Below are 21,539 nucleotides of genomic sequence, written 5' to 3'. Positions count from 1 at the left end.
TGCGTTGACTGCATAGCAAATATCCGGACGCGTGGCTTGTGATATGTATTGCAAACATCCAACAGCTTCTTTGTATGGAACCTTTTTCATTTCTTCAATTTTGTCCTCTGATTTCGGGGCCATTGATTTGTCCAAACGCTCGCTAGGTGCGAATGGCGTTGAAACGGGATGACTTTTTGCCAAATTGCATCTGTCCAGTACGTCTTCAATATATTTACGTTGGTCTAACAATAATTCTCCTTGTTCCTCATTCCTAGTGATCTGTAGTCCTAAGCAATACTTCACTTGACCAAAATCCTTCTTGTAAAATCGGTTACACAAGTTAATATAAAAAAATCATCTACGTAAATTGTAATAAACAGCATATTCTCTCCTTCAATTGATTAGTACAAGCAAGGATCCGTTTTTGATTGTTCCAGTCCAAATTCTCGTAACGTTTTATCAAGCTGCTGATTCCATACACTAGATTGCTTGATGCCGTAAAGCGATCTTTGAAGCCGGCACACCTTCGTCGGATCCGTTACAAATCCCTCTGGCTGCTGCATATGGATTACTTCATTGTTCAGCTTACCTTGTAGAAATTCTGTGATTGCATCCATTTGATCTACCTCCAAATCGAATTTTACCGCTAATGCCATCAAATATCGTAATATCGAATATCGCACTATCGGAGCGTACACTTCATCATAGTCGATGCCTGGTCTCTGTGAGCATCCTTTGGCCAGTAAACGTGCCTTATAGCATCACTGAGATGTCCGATTTAAAAACAGTCTTACGCAAAGTTGTAGCCAGTGTTGTTCAGACTCATTTCCCCGAAAATGACATTTTCCGAACTACGAAGCCACGAACTACTACAGCCATGCTCTATCCTCCTAAGATAAAAAAGCAGATGGTTAAGCTTGAGTACTGCACACGAAATCGATCAATTTTAATCCCGGAGAGCCACAATTCAAGTTTCGGTGAAATGAAATGAGTGAGTGAGTGAGTGCGAATCATTTCACCGAAACTTGAATTGCGGCCCACCGAGATCGAAACTGTCGGATCCCATGTGCAACACTCAAGCCCAACCACCTCCCCCTCCGTCTCAGGAATACAACGCACAGTCATAACAGTTCATGGCTTCACAATTCGAATTTCGGGAAAATGAGTCTGGTCAACACTGGTTGTAGCTGACGAATGTATCTAACAATATCAGCCTACATCTAACCCTCAAAAGCAAATGGACAAACACTATGACAAATTGAATGAATTGCTTGCTTTTTCCACAGTAATTTCCATACGAACTTTGAAGGGCTTTTGCAGTCTCAGTTTTCAACCAAATGAGCTTTGAAAAATGCGTAATTTGGTGAGTGAAGAAACTCGCTATCTCCTTCCGTTTAGGAGTTATTGTTGTTTTTCTCTCAAAAACATGCCTACTTTGATTGTGATTATCTCTGATTGGGGCAAACATAAAAAATATCTTTTAACGGCATTCAAAACACAAAATAAAATTGTATATTATATCAAAAAAATACAGATGTGTTATTTTTGTAACTCTAATGAAATGCCTTGAAAAACAAAGGATTTTAAGCAGACAAACTTTAATAACTTCTGAACTAAAATAGATATCATCAATATTTTTGCATGAAAATTTGCGTTTTGTTAAGTTCTTAAAGTCGTTTATAGACCGCTTTGACGAGAAAGCTGAAATAAGAAAGATAGGGCTCTAAAACTATTTTGAAGATTTTCATAGTATGTATTTTTTTATTATTTTGCATTTTGAGCATGAAAATGAAATTTTAGACAAAAATGATCTTCTACAAAATTGTTTCTAAAAATGTAAGCTTTCATACTGTGTCATTTGAAACTAGGGTGGTCCACAATATCACACATATCATATAATCAACTTTTTTATTTGCAAAAATACTGGTATATGCTCTTAGGCAAAGCGGAGAACTTGAAATTTTGATCAACTTTGCCAAAAAAAGTTTTTCGGTAGCTCAAAATTTGACCAATCTAGGGCATTTTTTCCTAATCATCGCAGGGTGGTCCAACAAGAATAAGTTTTTCAGCTCTTGTTTTTTTAATATTAATTTCTCGTCAAAGTCGCCTATGAACGCCTTTTAGAATTTAACAAAACGCAAACTTTCATACAAAAAGATTGTTGATATCTATTTAGTTCAAAAGTTATTAAAGTTTTTGTGATAAAAAATATTTATTAGAGTTACAAAAATAACACATCTGTAATTTTTTGATATAATATACAATTTTATTTTGTGTTTTGAACGCCGTCAAAAGATATTTTTTATGTTTGCCCCAATCAGAGATATTCACAATCAAAGTAGGCATGTTTTTGAGAGGAAAACAACAATAACTCCCAAACGGAAGGAGATAGCGAGTTTCTTCACTCACCAAATTACGCATTTTCCAAAGTTCTAAAAGTGTTTCATAGACTACTTTGATGAGAAATTTGAATTGAAAACTCTAGAGCCAGAAAACCAGTTTTGTTCGGACCACCCTATGTCACCGTAGGAAAAAAGCTCTAAATCGGTCAATTTAAGAGGTACAAAAAACTTATTTTGGCAAAGTTGCTTGAAATTGAATGGTCTACAACTTTGCTGAAGCATGTATAATATAATTTCTACAAATAAGAAAGTTAGTTACACAATTTCTATGAAAATGTGGTCCACCCTAATTTTCAATCAAACCAAACAAAGGGCTCAACTAATACAAACAACTTTGTAGAAGACCGTTTTTGTCTAATGCTTCATTCTAAAGCTCAAAATGCATCTTTCCGCGTAAAACTGATTCCTGGACCATAGTGCAATGGTATTACAGGAGTAAATTTTAGATATCGTTTTATCTCTAACTATTTATATCATTTTTACCTATCCGTATCTAAATTTGCTATTGCTAAGTTTTTTCACCTTTTTGGGACCCAATAGATGCTGTAAGGATTTCATCAAGTATGTTTCGAAAAATTCGCCAAAAACCCATCCTAAAGTTCGTTCTCAAGAATAGAATTATTCCAAAGATTTTGTTATTCCACTGCGATCAGTTCTTAGGTCTAATGTGTCCACCCGTATCCTTAGTCTAGTGCATGTCGTCTTACACAATTGCCATTAGGGGCAATTAGGTATTGATTTCGGTACGGTTTTTGTATTATTTCCTCAGAAGAATCTAAAGGAATCAATTGAGTTGGAAGGGTCCTGCTATTCAACATTCTATCTCACTTCACTCCATTCCATGAGCTTTATGACGTTTGAACCATTTTTATCTGAACGATGTGTAGATGAGTGGGATATAAAATAAAAGTGTTCAATTTATCGGGGATATCCGGTATGTTTCCGGGCGAAGGTCATCCTCGCCCACCTGTTAAATTATATCCAGTAAACTTCAGAAATCCCAGGACTGATCGTTACCAACAAGTCTTTTAACTATCTACAAGGCAATGTTAAGTAGTTGATGTTCAATTCAAAGACTGTAACGAGTAAAAAGGACTAAATGATGCAAAACCTCACAGAACTATAATCCTAGGGCTCGGTTCGGTAGATCTTACCTCGTAACGTACCATGGAAAGGTAATCTACCTAGGTTCTAGAGATTGAGCTACTTTATGAATTCGTTCAGGATTACCTTGATCTCTACAGCGTTTGAGCAACACTTTTTTCTGGGTGATTTCAAGAAATTGTATGAAAGATTTAAGATTATTTTTCCACCAGAATATTTTACACAATTATTGCATGGATACTGAGGTGATTCAAAAATTGTTCTTGTTCCATACTGCTGACACTATTCTAGATCAAGTTCAAGGTGTCCTGCCAAAATTTGAGCTCATTTGGATGAAAACTGAGACTACATAAGCCCTTCAAAGTTTGTATGGGAATTACTATGGGAAAAGCAAGCAATTCATTCAATCGATTTTAGTGTTTGCCCATGTGTTCTTGAGGATTTGTATTGTGATGATACTGTTAGATACATGCATCTGCTTTAATTTAGCAGAAAACCGTTTCCTCATCGGACGACTCAGTAGTTGGTTATTAATTTTGGTGTGAATTGAAAATCATTGATTATAATAGTTAGGCTGTTTTGCAGGCATTATTGGATAATGCAGTAAATATCGAGTCATGGAACATCGACTCATGGAGGGATCACTGTAATTACTGAAATGTCCGATTTGAAAACGGTCTCTGGCAAACTTGTAGCTGACGAATGTATCTAACAGTATCAGCCTAGGTCTAACCCTCAAGAGCAAATAGACAAACACTATGACAAATTGAATGAATTGCTTGCTTTTTTCATAGTAATCATAATCATGCAAACTTTGAACGGCTTGTGCAGTTTCAGTTTTTATCCAAATAAGCTCAAATTTTGGGAGGAAACTCAGAATTTGATCTAAAATCGAATGAATGGTGTGGAGCAGTAACGACTTTTTCAACCACTCCAATGGATACTGCTTGAGATCACTCTACGAACTCTTCCCAAGAGCTCCAAATACACCATGTACAAAGCGCTAATAAGACCGGTGGTTATGAGAACTGGTCCATGTCAGATGAGTACCTAGAAACAGTTGGAGTCTTCGAGCGAATAGTGCTTAGAACCACCTAGGGCGGTGTGCTGGAGAATGGTATGCAACAGTTAAGAATTAATCAAGATCTCGCTCAAATCTACAGTGAATCCAGTATAATGTCGGTGGTTAAAGCTGGACGAATACGTTGGGCAGAACGTGTTATAAGAACGCTTGACAACTAACCTGTAAAATCGGTGTTTGGAATTGCTTAGCAAGCAAACTTTACCAAGACACTGTACGTGTTTGCGGGTAGAGATAGAGGTAAGGCTATTGATTATGTTGATAGAGAGGTAAGCAACGCAAGACCAGATATACTTGGGGAGGTTTTATAGTCATTACAAAACTCGATTTCCTCTGCAAGTATTTGAAGTGCAGTGAAATCTTTTAAGTCTGTACTTCACTGGAACCAAAATGACACAACACTTATCCTTGATTGGCACAACGTGTCATATCTTTCACAACTTTAATCAACTATCTGTGGCTTCGTTATCTTCGAGTGTCGGAACGAACGGAACTAGGGATTGGCCGTCTTATCAGTGCATGATGTGGCGCGCTTCCATATCGCATGTAGTTCTTCGGAGAAATTCCGCAACGGTTCTGGAACGAGACTCGACTCAAACCAACTGCATGACCTAACACTCAATCACCGTTTGAAAAACGAAAAATGAAAAGGACTGATTATCGTGAAAACGCATCGCACCGGTCCTCTGACTGATTGTCGATCAAATATTGCTATATTGAAGGTGATGGGAGATAATAAAATGGTGTTATCGCTGGAGTCCCTCCCCGGGTCTTGGGTATGATCGCGGGCAAAAGCCACGCTCAACTAATAACAATAAAAACCTCAAATAAAAATATTCGATTGATGATCGTTAGGAACTGTTGCGCCGCCAAAGAGCAGGGACGATCGACCGAATGGGGATGGGCGGTCACGTGGAACGGACGGCGGCAACGCAGGGCTTTCTCGTTCCTGGCCCCGGCTAGGATGATAATGCGATATGCTTTTTACACACCAGCCCATGCATTTATGTATGAGAAGGCATCCAACTTCCAGCCAAATTGTTGTTGTTACTTCTCCGATACCTTTTCCACCGTCGTCGTCTCTATTTGTTCGTCTTCTTCGCTGGCTGGTGAATCCCTATAAGAAAATCCGAACACGCGAAAAGTCCAAAACGAGAGCCGTTGTTTGCCATCCATCCCGCGCCCCTTAACCGTACTCTCACGCCCGCCCGATTGCTTGGATAGTGGCGCGCGAGATACACTCACACTCTCTAACTCACCACTTCGTCATCAGCAGCGCTTTGCGTATACTTCCGTTCGACTGCCGCGACGACCGTTGGAGAAGCTTATTCCCAGCGCAATCCAAGCAAGCGCTGATAGTGGTGGTGAGTGCGAGAGGCCTATCCGAACACGAGAGACGGTGAGCCGGAAAGTTTCGCGTGGTTGTGGTGGTTCTTCGTGCATCCAGCCAGTAATACCATATATGGTCAAAAGCGAAGCGATTGGGCATGCTGCCAACGGCTCGAATGGAGGGGTACTATTTATAATCTGAGTGTTGTTTAAAAATTGTATCACTACAGTTCTTGTAATCGTGCTGTGAACATTATTTAGTTTAACAAGAAAAAAGAGTGGTTCGAAGAGTGTCTACAAGCCGTAGCTTAACATTTTCTGTGAAAACTAGAAGCTACGCCGATCCTGTCTCTTCCTTGAAGGAACAACACACGCAGAAATACACACACAATTAATTTATTTGTAATTTAGGATTTTTTATATTTAATAAACCAAATGTAAGTAACAAAGTTTCTACGAAATCCTATAAGAAAAATGAATGATTCTGGGGAATCAAACAAGTGCTAATGGAAAATTGTTCGACAAGTGTTAATCCTAACAAGGACTTAAAAGGACGTTTGTGCTCAAAGGACAAGGAAAAATATGCTAAAGAGTGATTTGGTGGTGCAAGAACATTAAAGACGTTACCGCTGAAACCAAAGTTCAATCGGAAAACATTCAAAAACAAGTGATTTCAACTGGGAAAATTGGATTAAAGCGATGAAAATTTCAATCCTAAAAAGGTGGTGCAAAGTAACGGTATTTACGTGATAAGGCAGCGCAAAACAACAACAGCAGTGGTGGCAGTTCTGGAATGTGTTCCAATCAATTACTACATCCTACGCATCCTCTTCGCACAGAATCTCAATCGAAACATCGAGTAGCTGTTTTCATTGAGAGCCCACCCATGGTGGAATTTTCCTCAATTCAGGATCCAGCTATTGAATAATGTGCGGTGGGAATGTTACAGCAGCCTCCGCTTCCGAAAATCTCAGTGAAAAGCAAGTCTCCTCGCTTAGAGAGCGCTGGAATCGCTCGGAAAATGCGGGGGCTGTGCGGTGGAATGCAGAGTGGCCTGCTCCAGTCAATGGTGCTGACATGGCAGTTGTGGATGCCCAAGGGAGGGTGAAAACAGGTCCGTCCCACTCGGGCTCAGAATCGGTACCACTTCTAGTACTGCATTTGGTCCCTCGGTAGTGCAAAAGGTACCCAAGTTTGACAGATCGCAGTACACTTTGAACGGCATTCTAGATTACCTTATGAGCCATAAAATTTTAGGCACCTGCAAGGTACATGGGGGTCTTTAATTTGTCTTTGGTGAAAATATCGACGGAAGTGGAACGGAGGTCTCGGTCGGTGTGGTGTTTGGGTGGCTCCAACATCGTTGCGCTGGATAAAAATAAAACCAGTGCTGCAGTTACAGTCGTAACTATACGCAATCGTTTGCTGAGGAGAGTGCCAACGCAACACACGAGAAAGTTGCACTCGTATTTGAGGCTAGGTGGGAAAGCTGAACACGACCGAATTTGGAGCTTTCCCACGCGCACCCTCAGCGACGCAAAGCAGCGACGTGGCTGGATATGGGTGTGATACCTATTGCTGGGAAATTTCGACAGGTGCCATAACCGTTGGGAACTGTCTGAGATTTGTGATAGGTTTTTGAACTCAGTTTGAAAGTAACTCCACATTTTGGAGTTAAGTACAAATAGTCGGAGGAACTTTGTGTTCATGTTCTAACTCAGGCATCGAACCCTATAAAGAAAATGCAACGTAACGGCAAACTAAAAATATCAGTTAGTTTCCGAGTATATCTTTTCTCCAAAATGTGCTTAGCAACTACACTGACGTTTAACACTTAAAATACATTTGAGATCAAAACGTTTTTCAAAACTAAAAACGCAGAATTTCTTAGTACAATTTATTTCAATTTGTTGATCAATGTTTTGATATCTTCTCTTCCATTTTTTGAAAATATTGATATCTTACGAATCCAACAGCTAATATACAGTAATTTACTTTGCGACAATTTAGTAGTTTTTAAATACATTATGAGTTTTGTTTCTCGAGCTCGGATGTGCAAATCTGGAATTTTTAATTTCGAGATTCAGCTAATAAGATATCAGGTTTCTTAGTAACCAATATTCATAGCTCTCATCTCGGTTAAAACTAACCTAAATTTGGCATTCTATTGTGTTGATCTTGGCAAGACATTACCGGATCTCGGGAATCTTTTACGAGATCTCAGTAGATATTTTTTGTCGAAGCGAGAATTGTCATTAACGTGTTCATTTTTCAGTAATCCGTAAAGTTTGCATTCAGTAGGTACATTTTTTCAAACATCTTTCAAATAAATTGTCAAGATTTCATTTGTTGAGTTCTCCGACTACTATCTGTTTATCCAGCTCGCATTCAGAATTAAGTAAATTATTCTGATAGCCCAGAGTTTGATAAACTGAGTCATATTTTCCAACCAGTACAGCGCCACTCGAACAACACCGATCTTAATCCGTTCCAACGTCGCATAAACAAACAAACGAACGATCTACGGTTCAAAGTCAGCGCCCAAACTCAAGACCGATCGATTGTTTGTAAACAAATCCACCACTTGCAACCTCACTTGCACGTCAAAACACGTGTTTTGGATGTCCACACTCGGCGGTGATGGTAATGACACGCACACGTGTTTTTGATGTGCAAGCATCAAACGGCCGCCCAGTGTGTTTTGTTTTCACGCCGGTGAACCTTACATTATTTCAGGGTCACGGCTGCTCGGCTGATGTTCCATTTGTTTTGCTTTCGTCGATCGGCGATCGGACAAAGTTGAGCTTTGGAAACAGACAGGCCCAATTTACGAGTATTTCATATGGAATGTTTGAAATTTAGCGTTCCCTTGCATTGGGCGTACGGTTTCAAATTGATCGAGCCAATGTACTCAAAAACCTCATTGTTTTTGGATGATTTCAATACATAACGAAGGTTAATTGAATTTCTCCACTTGGGACATAGAAAGCTAAGTTCTTACTTAACCTTGTGGTAACGTCTGCAGCTGCTGAGCAAAGGTTTCGATTTTTGGGCATCCTGAACTGCCGTACTTTTCGAACTGGAAATTTCCTTGACTTCCCTGTGGAAAAAGTATCATCCTGCCTGCCGCTCCATATAGGAATGCAAAATTGCAAATTTGGCAAGAAAGTTCTCAGTGCAGTTTGAAGACTAATGCCTCTTTTGAAGCTCAAATTTTGCCTTCTAATTCTACTTCTTGGCGACAGGTCTTAACCAGCACTGATTCAGACTATTTGGAATCGAAATCTGACAGGAATGTTTCACAGATCGATTCGAATCTACTCGTATTTTTGTTCAACATAAGTGCATAATAAACTACTCATTGACCGTTTTCCATACAAAGTAGAATTTTTCATCACAGTTTAGATCTTTACTTTTTACTACTCTATTCAGTACAAAATTCACAATATTCCAAACACAAATGTTGGCTTCAATATGTTTCAAAACAATCAAGTTTTTTAACAAATCGCAAAATTTACTTCATGAAAAGCTGAGATTTGCAGTTTAATAACTACCAAGATAATTCCTAGCCTGTATTAATATTTTGGGTTAATTGCTCTTTGAGTCAAGATTGAAGCCTCCATTATTTGTGAATGTTGTAGGTTTTACATTTCAGTTTGTACAGTATTAAGTACAAACAACAAGTACATTTTCTAACGGTCTAATTTGAAATCTGAATAGGGAATTTAAAATGAAGTGTTTAAGCTGGATCCAATGATGGGAACAGCTTGCTCTCGGGTTTTCGTAGAAGCTATGATTCGTTTTATATCACGATGTTTGGTTGACTAGCATTCTACCGGACAAAAATAATATTAATTTCTGTTCCTGTAAACAAGCTTGGGACAACACGAGACTAAAAGATTCTGCTCTCGTGATTGATAGATAGGTAAATGTTTATTTTAGATTAGATTAGATGTTTTCACATTCTTATGAAATTAAAGTTTCTTGGGATTTCCGACTGTGTTAATCCAAGACGAAGAATTCGCAAGACTTCGACTTAGGATAAGTCCGTTCGGTTCAATGCTCGTCTTCTTTCTAGATTTCTTTATGGCACCATAAAATTGGTACACTAGAAATCACTGTAACTACCGTTCGAATTTTTCGATTGATCATGGAAACTGAATGTGACCCGATTCACTTGTTCGATTTGAAACTATCTAGTTCCGAAATTGTGAAAAGCAAATTTCAACTTATTCAATTCGCTAGAAACTGAATCTACGGTCTTAAAACTTCAACAAAAGAACATTAATTGATCTTATTTCAATCGCAAGAATCAGCCGATGAAAATACATTCCACTCAATCGAATTCAAAAATTTTAATTAAAATTTCTCAAAATATTATTTTACCGAACCCTGCGAGCACCACCCCAGCGAAGCTCTCTCGAATGACGCGTCGTCGCTTTCCTTCTTGCGCCCACTCACCCAACTTCCCCTCTGCGGTAGCAGCAGCTTTTTTCAAGTTCGCACACTCATCGCACCTCTCGGCCTCGGGCCACCCACTCACTCACTCACCGCCAACGACGAACACGGTGGCGATTCACGCTCAGATTAATTCACACACATTCAATGCACCAAAGTGAGTCGAATGAATTTCAAGGAAATTTTGGTGAAAAACACTTAATTTTGAGTAGATAAGCTCAATTGCAAAGTGTTATCTTGAATTTCGCCTAGTACTGCGCGTGTGAATCACCTTCAACGCTGATGACGAACACACAAGTTCACGTGAACGGCGAACACCGGTTCGAAGCGAAAGCCCACTTCTCAACACCATTCATGCGATGCGGCAGTGGGCAAGGGGTTAGGAACGAGTCGGGCGACGGCGGGCGGGGTACCGCTATCTACTACCGCCCCGACGTTGACTGACTTTACGTGGAAATTGAGCATTTTTCAAACATTGCCTTATATGGTCATGTTCACGCGATTGGTCCGTTTCGGCGAGAGAGGCGAGTTCCAGCCGGCTTTTTCAGAGAGCTTTTCGGCACCCGACCGACCCGACGATGAGTCAGATTCACATCGGGCAGCCTTCTGCAGTGCGAGCTTTGAAAAGGGGCTCTCGGTCGCTCTCTCTCGGGTTTTTTTCGGTGAGTCTCCGGTGGAGGACAACTCACTGGAATCAGAAAGAGCCGTTAGATGCAGAGTCGGAGCCAGTTTTGGAACAAATTTCGGTCTGCAGCAAGAAATTTCAAAATGTTTAATCATTTTAGTGAGATTTAAGAAATAAGATGAAAATTATCATCATCGTTTAACAGTTTTCTCAATAAGTTTTTTCATCCCAATTCGAATCAATGTTCATGAAAATCTATCACTGAAACCCCACTTGCTATCTGCAATGCAGTGAAAGTTCTTCATAAAGATTGTTTTCAATTTGATTGGAAAACCTGTTTTTCATTTTTTTTTTTGTGGTTGGAGGATGGATACTTTTGGACTTTATTGCAAAAAAAGTCGAAATTTTGATTTAACCATTTTAAATTTGGAAGAGCGCCGTTCCCATCGAGTTGGCAACACTGCCTCCTCCAGTAATCGCCGGGCACTCGCGCACTCTCTCGCACAGCCGAGTGAGTGAGTGCCGGTCGGCGTCACTTTCCAACCAAAGTCAAAAGTTTCGTCCGCTCATTCGTTGGTGTTCGCTCGGACCAGGTAGTCGCGTGTGTTGTGAGTTAAGTGGAACCGATTCCAGAGGCCCCCCTAAACACCCAAACAGGATTTACTGCCGTTTGCGCCGCAGCCACCACCCGTCTCCGCGCTTTTGACCAGGACTCAGAACCGTAAAGCTCACCGGTACGTTCTAGATTGGTATAGCATTTTTTCCCTGTAGATTCATTACTTCCCGAATTTGTAACGGAATCTTCGCTTCCGGTGCTGCTGCCGGTAATTGAATTATGAGAAGAATCGTGCGATTGGAAGGCTTCTCGCGCGGCGAGGCAAAATCGCTGATCGGTGACTGTTCTAGAAGAAGGCACAGCGCCCAACCAACCGAAGGAGGCTTTTGTTCTTTGGGCGTTGGCCGGCATTTTGTAGTGCCTTCGGGAGGTGACGTTTTCCCGGATGTTTTCTTCTTGCAAAGCCTGCTTCGACGACCAGTGTGTCCTTCACTGACCGGTCAGGACAAAATGCCGGCTTTCGGTGTATCGATTTTCAGGTGGTTTTTTGAGTTGCAAAATTTCGAGCCTCGGTCTGACTGACCGGAAACCACATGTCAGTCGGAAGGTGAGCTCATTCTGAAGATCTGTTGGAAAATTGACGATTTTCACAGGAATGTCCTCTTGGTTTTCAAGCAAAATCCACGAATTTCGTTCAAAATTTTCGATTTCTCAAGAAAAGTAACCGTTTTTGAGCAACCACCATAGAGATTGGGCTCGCACACACACACGAACACTTGTTCGAAATGAGTCATTGCACCACTACATGCAAAATTGCCGTTCTCGCACACACAACACTAGTGAGACAGATAGATGTCGAATCATCATCCTTCAGTGATCAATGAAGAAGAACAACAAAGGAGAAGACTTCCAGTCCAGAGGCGGGTTCAGTAACTCATTCGAGGAGCTTTAGCAGGTCTGGTAGCGAATCATTTCTTAGTGAAATATTTGTTTGATTTGAAGATTTTTAGGCTGGTTTTGTTCCTGAAATTCGGAAACAGCAAGATATTAATGTATTGTTGATTTTTTTTTCTGTTTTTAAATACATCAATCTCTGTAATTGTAATTTTATTGTTAAAATCACGTAAACTTATTGGCTACAACCATTATTATTATTAAAAAGTCAAAAAGGTAGATTTTTGGCTGTTTTTGAGAAATGTTTAGCGAAAATCGACGTAAAATTTCAGAAACGATTCTCATTTGAACTTTTTGGTCGAAATATTTTTTTTATTATGAGAACCAGGACGAATTCCTGACTGAAGTTCTGAATGAATAGCAAGATGAGTTACAGTAACCTTTGGTTGTAAATCAAAAGCAGATCTGGTCAAGAAAGGTACCCGCTCTGACTTGCGTACTGGGGAGAGGTGGGATAGAAGCCCACCAGATCGCTTCCACTATTTTTCATAATTTTGCATCTCAATTCGTCCAACTTGACAGTTGTGTATATGAACTCCAGGTTTTTTCTAATTACCAATCGACTTTATATTCAATCGGGATTATGAGAGGTTAGAAGCGGAGTATAGTTAAAGCAAAATATGTTCGTGAGCCAACGAACTGTTTAACTAGTACTAAAAATGAAATCATTTCAGATCATAGTAGGCACAGGTATACGAAAGGAAAAGAGGAATCAGTTGGTTGATGTGTTTTAGGAAGAATAAACGTGGTTTTATAATGATGAAGAAAGTGTTAATTATTTAGTCTAGCTCGATTGAAATTCTGAGGGAAGCGTGATCGGGGCAGTGTATAAATTTGGCTATTTAAAAAGGTTGTCATTACAACCCTAGTTATTGTTATTAGTCACTTTTACAAACTAGAGTTAACACTATTCTCGTGTTCTGATGATAAAGAAACTAAAGAGTTACGCAGTGAGCTTCTCAGACTCAAAAGCTAGAAAATAATATTTTACATTACCAATTGAAAAATTTCGTCAGCAACTCATCCAACTTTCGTTCATCAATATTGCTAGAAAAAGTTTCATTCATGCCGCGCTGATAAGATTTAAAGCTTTCTTTCAAATGACTTTGAACACTTCTTTACAAAAATACGCGTTTCTACAGCGAATTCGTGAACAAATATTGCGTAATTATCACCCTCATTCACATGCTATTCAACGTGGATCTGCTGCCGTGACGATTGGCAAGAAAAAATAACGTGTAAAACATGTAATTCTGTTAAAGATTGACTTTGGTTCGATAGCAAAGACTTTTCCCCACGATTTTAACGTGTCTTACAATTGCGATCGTTGATCGAGCTTGTAGAATGTTTTCATCAATAAAAAAGAACAACAACGAGAAAACACGTCCAGTCCAGAGGCGGTTTCAGCAACCCATTTGAGGGGTCTTTAGCACTACTACTACTACTACTACTATAAAACTTCGTTCCGAAACGCACTTGAGTCGAACAATTTCCAGCCAGCACTGTACTAGTTTGCGATTCCTCCAGATCCCTCATCCTCTTCCAAGAGTGGACGCGGGCGGTACTTTCCCTCAGATCGGTATGTGCGCGGGGGCGTTACTCCTCTCGAGGAGATTGATTTCGATGCCCGTCGAAGCGAGCAAGAAAGCAAGAAGCGTGCGCCCACCACGTGGTTAATTGATACTAATTAGTCGCTTTGGCCAGGTCATGTGGGCTCCTCCCGCACTATCTTATCTTATGGCCGTGACGATGGGCTGCGGCATGCGCACAACTAGGGATTTAGATAACGTGGAACCACCGCGCACCACCTGTCCGTTTGCTGATGGATGAAACGCGCGCACAACAGTTAGGAGAGAAAATGGTTCCGTTTTTCCGTAAGCGGTACTTGTTTCATTCACACTGCGTGAGCTGCTCCTAACTGGTTGTCTGTCTGTCTGTCTGCCGGTGGAACGAAAGGTGGTGCGCTCGGGGAGAAAGTACCGTTCACTACTCGGAAGATGAGACCAACTCTCGCAGTATATTTTATTTTGTCGATTTCGTGCGGTTTTTGGACGGCATCCTAAACAGTAGATTTCAGCGATTGTTCGGAGATGATGCAAAAAGATTTGTAATAAAGCCACCAAGCCATGAGATAGAGAAGATTATTCAAAAAGATCCAGATAGATACATGGTGTCTTTGACAAAGTCGTAGAAAAGGAATTATGAAACAACTTTTTCTATATCTCATACCTACTTTTCAATTCATCATAATTTTCGATGAGTTTTTACATTTTTCGACAAGTTTGTCAGACAATAACACATGTTTTTACTGAATATTGCATCATTCAGACCGATGCAAATTTTGAAATTTGGGCTCCCATATGCTTAAACGATGTCAATTATAGTAAATAGTTTTCTCCCAAAGCTGGAAAAGATTTGGCTGTACATATCCCATTTCAAGTTTTCATGGAAAAGACCAACCTTTTGTGTTCAGCCCTTTGTCACTTCGTCATGGTTCTGTGGAAACATTCACAAACTTTCCTAATGTGGTCTTCACTTTTCCATAAAATATGACGAAGAGTTCGAGGACTCGGCACAGAAAGTTGGCCTTTTCCATAGAAATCTCCACATGAACTTCAAATAGCGTCTGAACAGCTAAATTTCTTTAAATCCACTTCAAACTTTAGGAGAATGATTTCCGTCATAATTGACACCGAGTTAGGAGAGCACAAACATTAAAATTTGCATCAGTAATGCATAATGCTATCTTTTGCCTGAAGTAACAAAATTATTCATAAACAACTCTTTTTCAAGGGGTAGTTTAAACTACCTGGGCTTAAGCCCACACACAGTGCAAAATTGCGCAGGCAATCCTGACAAATTATGAACGTACAATATCTTTATCTTTACAGCAGGCAATAGAAAATTTGAAGAAGAGTCTTTGCATGCGTTTCTACTATCAAACAAACAAGCTTACACAGCTATACACAAATCAATCCATAACTTCTTTACTTTACGAGATGAAGAGTTACAAAAACACGTATTTTAAATGGGTCCAACAACTTTGTAGGAGACATGAAAAATGTTAAAAATCTTAGAAAAACTATGAAATTCTTTCTACTAGGATTTCACACCTTTTCCATGTCTTCTACAAAGTTATTGGACATATTGAAAAACATGTTTTTGTTGGATATTGCAACTCTCCATCTCTTAAAATAAAGAAGTTATTGATCAACTTGTTCTTGATATGGCTTATTTGTTTGACAGTAAAAACACATGAAAAGACTATATAGACAAAAGTTGCTATCGCCTGCTGAAAGCTTTCATAATTTGTTAGGGTTGTCTGCACCATACTGCTCTAGAAGCAACTACGTAAACTGAAACTGTCCCTTGAAAAAAGAGTGATTCATGAACAGCTTTGCTATTTCAAAAGACAGCGTGATGTAAAAAAACACGTGTTTCTATCTGGCAAGCAACTTTGTAGAAAAATTGTACAAAAAGTACAAAGGAAAAAAAACATGTCTTTGCTTGTGCCATTTTTTTTTGCAACTTTGTCGAAAGCACTATACAAAGCAATTCATGATCCTCGTCCATAAAGCCATCGGTATCCAAGTGTGTCGCTTGTCTTTACTAAGCAAACGAATGGATTTACAAGTTTTTTACCAATGAATGGCGGTGAACAAGATATCCTCCTCTATCTCCCAGTGGTGATAGTTTATATATTGGTTCATCCATTTGCTTAGAAACTACGATATACATACTCGGCTATCAATGGCTTTTAGAGCGAGATCATAAGTTATTCGAGATTTGCAACTTTTTTTTTTTTTTTATTTTCCTCACAAAATTATCAAGATCTCGAGTTATTTTTGGACCGATTTGAATGAATTTCCGACAGCTATTCAGACGTAACTTGAATTTCAGCAAATATTTTTAGTAATAACGACCTAAGCAACCAAAAGTTCGCATGAAAGGGCATATTTTGGCTTAATCGGCTCATTTTTTAAGTAATTAATCGAACTTTACAGTTTACCTGAAGTTCGTTTAGGTTGTTTATGGACCAAGTAAGAAGTTATAAAGTTGAGTAGTGTTCTCATTATCAGCGAAAAAGTTTTACTAAAACAAGATTTACACCAAAAAGGATATTTGCTGATCTTCACTGCTTAAGTATTGGTTGCTTAGGGATCTGACTAATGTGAAGTTTTTGACAAAAAAGTATGAACGATTTATCTGAAAGTAAGAAAGTCTTATTTGAAAACTGTCTTCAGCAAACTTGTTTTTCTCGTCCAAATCTTGCTAAAGATACCATAAAGCTATTCTTTCAAATTTTTACGTTGTATCATTTATCAAAATTTGTCAAAAATTTCACTCTAGTCAAACTGTTCGTGCTTTTGAACTCATGATTGGAAACATCACTCAAAAGTGTATGCTGAAATTCAATTTATGTCAGAAGAACTGTGAAAATTCATCCAAGCCCATGGATAACTCAGATCTAAGCCTCCGCAGTCGACCATTTTGTATGGGACAATCAAAAAAGTTGCTACTGCATCCAACTTTTCACGAGCGCCATTGGCTGCCGCAAAACAGGATTGCTTTCTGGTAGGAATCAGTCGATTTGACGTTTGGCTTGTGTCCATTCAATAGGTCTTTTCACATGACGTTTGGGGATGACAGCTTCGTGTTAGCACCGGTCCCCCACCGATGTAAACAAATGCATAGACGGACCTGTCAAATGAAAAGGCCTATCGAAACTTTTCACGAGCGCTAATGACTGCCATGCATGAGCTCACTTTCTGGTAGGGACCAAACGATTTGACGTATGGCTTGGGTCGTTTGAGAGCTGATCGATAAGTTTGACGATCGATCTTATCGATTTACTGTCAAACGACCCAAGTCATACGTCAAATCGTTTGATCCCTACCAGAAAGCGAGCAAGCCTGTGGCAGCCATTAACGCTCGTGAAAAGCTTGATCCCCCAATAATGTAAATCACGCGTAGCTTTTCAAAAGGACCTATCAAACATTCAGAGAGGTTCTCTTTGTTTGCTTTCTCTTTAACCAATAACTGAGCCACGTTAACCTACTTATGTTGCGTTTTTTTGTATGAAACGCTAGCGAAGGACATTGTCCTTCGATCTATAGAGTGAAAATTTTCCCAAAAGCTTCAGTATTTCACTGTTATTCTCGAAAAAGAGCAAGAGAGGCGAGAACCTCTCATTGTTGCATAGGTCCTTTAGTAAAGTTCAGTTCGCTGCTAGCCGAATTGATCACGAAACTTCTCCAAACAAACCCAGTCCTGAAAAATTAACAGTTGGTATAGAAATCGACAAAATAGAACACTGTGCGCCCTGTTACGTTTCTGGAACGCCCTTGCTAATGATGCCCTGTTCTCGCTTTCTCCTCTCCCAACAGATATCAACATGTGTGACGAAGAGGTTGCCGCGCTCGTTGTCGACAATGGATCCGGTATGTGCAAGGCCGGTTTCGCCGGAGACGATGCCCCCCGTGCCGTCTTCCCGTCCATTGTCGGACGTCCCCGTCACCAGGGTGTGATGGTCGGTATGGGACAGAAGGACTCGTACGTCGGTGACGAGGCCCAGAGCAAACGAGGTATCTTGACCCTGAAGTACCCGATCGAGCACGGTATCGTCACGAACTGGGACGATATGGAGAAGATCTGGCATCACACTTTCTACAATGAGCTGCGTGTTGCCCCCGAGGAACACCCAGTCCTGCTGACAGAGGCCCCGCTCAACCCGAAGGCTAACCGTGAGAAGATGACGCAGATCATGTTCGAAACCTTCAACACACCGGCCATGTACGTCGCCATCCAGGCCGTGCTGTCCCTGTACGCTTCCGGTCGTACCACCGGTATTGTGCTCGATTCCGGAGACGGTGTCTCGCACACAGTCCCAATCTACGAAGGTTATGCCCTGCCACACGCTATCCTGCGTCTGGATTTGGCCGGTCGCGATCTGACCGATTACCTGATGAAGATCCTGACTGAACGTGGTTACTCGTTCACCACCACTGCCGAACGTGAAATCGTTCGTGACATCAAGGAAAAACTGTGCTACGTTGCACTGGACTTTGAACAGGAAATGGCCACCGCTGCCTCGTCCTCCTCCCTGGAGAAATCGTACGAACTTCCCGATGGACAAGTCATCACCATCGGCAATGAACGTTTCCGTTGCCCAGAGGCTCTCTTCCAGCCATCGTTCCTCGGTATGGAAGCCTGCGGTATCCACGAAACCACCTACAACTCGATCATGAAGTGCGACGTCGACATCCGAAAGGATCTGTATGCCAACACAGTATTATCCGGAGGTACCACCATGTACCCAGGAATCGCCGATCGTATGCAGAAGGAAATCACCGCCCTGGCCCCGTCGACCATGAAGATCAAAATCATTGCCCCACCAGAGCGCAAATACTCCGTCTGGATCGGTGGTTCGATCCTGGCCTCCCTGTCCACCTTCCAGCAGATGTGGATCTCCAAGCAGGAGTACGACGAATCCGGCCCATCCATTGTCCACAGGAAGTGCTTCTAAGCATCTCCCTATCTTATTATTACTAATTATAACAACAACACTCTTCAACCAACAACAATGAAAAATCAACAGCAACAACAGCAGCATCAACAACAACAGCAACAGCGCAAAGTAATGATGAGACAAAAACGCGAAAGAGAGAGATTACAAGAACAACAACAACAACAACAGCATCTTCAACCAATTCCAGCAAGAAGTTGAAAAGACATTTACATTCGACAACTTAAAATAAAAAGACAATTCCTGTATTATTATAATAATCGAAGCGAGTAATGTTTATTTCCCTTCATAAAAAAAAAACGCGAAGAACACACACACTTCACAATTAATTCATTCATTTAGTCGCATCGCATGTTTATAATCCCAGATTCAGTTTATTTTTTTTGTGTATTTTTTCATATTTTACACACGTGTAGCCAGTTAAACAAGTACGTTATTTACGCATACATGAAACCCTAGGATGTAAGGAACCCCCTCTGTTAAAAACCGAGAGCAGTCAGAGTCAGAGTTAGGAGAGACACAGAGCAAATCTACTTAGTCCTCTGAGAGAAAAAAAAAACATTTCTACCCTTCCAATGAATTTAAGCTAGTAGAAGAAGAAGAAGACGAACCGAGTGCGAGTGAGCGAGAGAGAGAGAACCAAAAAAGTTACTAAATCTAACAAAAAAAAAAACATTTATTTTGTAAACGACGCCCGCGATAGGAGGTCAGCCACAAAATACCGAAAAATCGAATGGTCATTTCCCACACAAACGCGCGAACAAAAAAAAAACCGACGTTTATTCGTTTGCTTGATGAAATTTGTATTTTGTAATATTTATTACCGCTAAGTCAGTTAATTTATTCGAACTTTTTTCATCTGTATTTTCACGTTTGTTTTTTTTTGTTTAGTATTGTAAGCATTTTCCCCTGTCTGCCTTAGCCTGTGGGGCACACATTTTTCCTTTCCACTTTTGAATCGCCTTCCCCCCCTGCCCGAAGCCCTGCGAGCGGGCATCCACCATCTCGCACACCTTCCAATTTCAGCGTTTAGCCCCTCGCGGGGCGGCAAGGGGGGAGGGAAGAGTCAGAGAGATTGATTGCGTTCTTATAAAAAAAAAACCTTCCACACGGAGATAAAAAAGTGAGGAAAATGTGGTCCCCTTCTTTAAGTATATAGGATTATAATCGAGAGATAATCAAATGCAAGACAAGAAAAAAAATCTGAATAAAACACGTACACATAACGGGAAAAGGGTTGCCTCCCACTTTGTGCGCGTTTGCACAGTAGTGGGGGCAAACCTTTCCTTGGGATGATCATTCGAATTTGAAAATGCTTGTGGTTTTTATTGCTATCGCTTGTGGTTCTCGTGCTCTCGTGGTCGTTACTCGAGACGAATTCTTCGGTTATTCTTTCGATAGGTCTTTGTTCGTCGTCGTTCAGGAGAGATAGGTTTGTCACCCGAAGTGTGTTATCCGAAATGTCCGTTACGTCTGCTCTATTCTGATGATTTATGGTGGTAGGTTGCCGTATTTTCTTGGACCTTTTGGGTCACTTCGGAAGGGTTTTTTCAAGGCTATTGGGCTGATAGTTGATCAAAACATGATTCGTATTGAGTGCATCTTGTTACAACGTTTCAGACAATTCGGCATAGATATACCCTTCAAAGTCAATCACGAAGGTGTCCAACTAGCTCTTTCCCTATGCATTATTGATTTGAAATACGTCAAAGACCTAAGGGACCTGAATCCTTAGTCAGGGGTACAGTCATGTTTCCTATTAGACACATGGGTGGAGGGGTGTTATAGGAGACCCAGGGCTTAAGGGATTTCATCAATTTGGGTATGTTGCTGAATATCTCGTATGCGTTGAGAGATAGCACAGTACTGTCTTGGGCGAAGTTTCTGACTTGCCCCATATGAACCTTGAGGAATAAGAATGCAAACTTTGTAACTTTCGTCGGAAGAGTTGTTCAGTAGCTCAAGGATTGACATGCGCTGCCCCTTTTTGCACAACGGATCGTTCAAAAATTACGTAACGCACTAGGGGGAGTCCTGCGGAGTGTTACGGTTCATACCGAAATTTCAAATTTTCCATACAAAACCTGTTACGTGGGGGAGGGAGGGGGTCTAAATGTGACAAATTTTGCGTTACGTAATATATGAATCATCCCCAACAGTCCCATGTTGGAAAACGACTAACTGAGAAAAAGACGATTGAAATGTCGAAACAATTTCGTTCCATTTTGAGTCTCTATTTGGCCTAAAATGTGCCAAATTTCTCCATATCATTTTTGAGTAACGAACAAACCTAATCAGGGTGTCTACTACCTGGAAAAACCTGGAATTATCAGGGAATTTTATTCAACCTGGAAAAAACCTGGAATTCTCAGGGAATTTTGATCACAATCAGGGAAATTACTTTGAGGCAGTAATTCATGATAGAATATGTTAACGACAATGGATTTTTGCGTCATAATCCAGAGCTACCATTATTTACCAGAAAACTCTCTTCATTCAAAAAAAAAATTGCTCTCATGAGC

General features: G+C 40.4%; 1 protein-coding gene across 2 annotated transcripts; it reads left to right on the top strand.

Moving 5' to 3' along the window:
• The first annotated feature begins 6,061 nt into the window (after nucleotides 1-6,061).
• LOC5574526 (actin-5C) lies at nucleotides 6,062-20,179 on the top strand. Of its 2 annotated transcripts, none has more exons than XM_001655126.2 (2): nucleotides 6,062-6,335; nucleotides 17,879-20,179. In XM_001655126.2, exon 2 carries the CDS (start codon nucleotides 17,887-17,889, stop codon nucleotides 19,015-19,017), a length of 1,131 nt encoding a protein of 376 aa, XP_001655176.1. In that variant the 5' UTR covers nucleotides 6,062-6,335; nucleotides 17,879-17,886; the 3' UTR covers nucleotides 19,018-20,179. The 2 variants fall into 2 exon arrangements, with proteins under 2 accessions (XP_001655176.1, XP_001655175.1); XM_001655125.2 differs by lacking the exon at nucleotides 6,062-6,335 and adding an exon at nucleotides 11,540-11,715.
• Nucleotides 20,180-21,539: the final 1,360 nt, after the last annotated feature.

Source organism: Aedes aegypti, chromosome 1 (genome assembly GCF_002204515.2).
Source record: "Aedes aegypti strain LVP_AGWG chromosome 1, AaegL5.0 Primary Assembly, whole genome shotgun sequence".
Taxonomy (NCBI): domain Eukaryota; kingdom Metazoa; phylum Arthropoda; class Insecta; order Diptera; family Culicidae; genus Aedes; species Aedes aegypti.
The sequence above is the reverse complement of the archived record's forward strand: the minus strand, read 5'-3'. Positions and strand labels throughout refer to the sequence as shown.

Bases quoted from the DNA above. Each gene is read 5' to 3' on its own strand.
- LOC5574526 (XM_001655126.2), top strand. From the start codon at position 17,887: ATGTGTGACGAAGAGGTTGCCGCGCTCGTTGTCGACAATGGATCCGGT.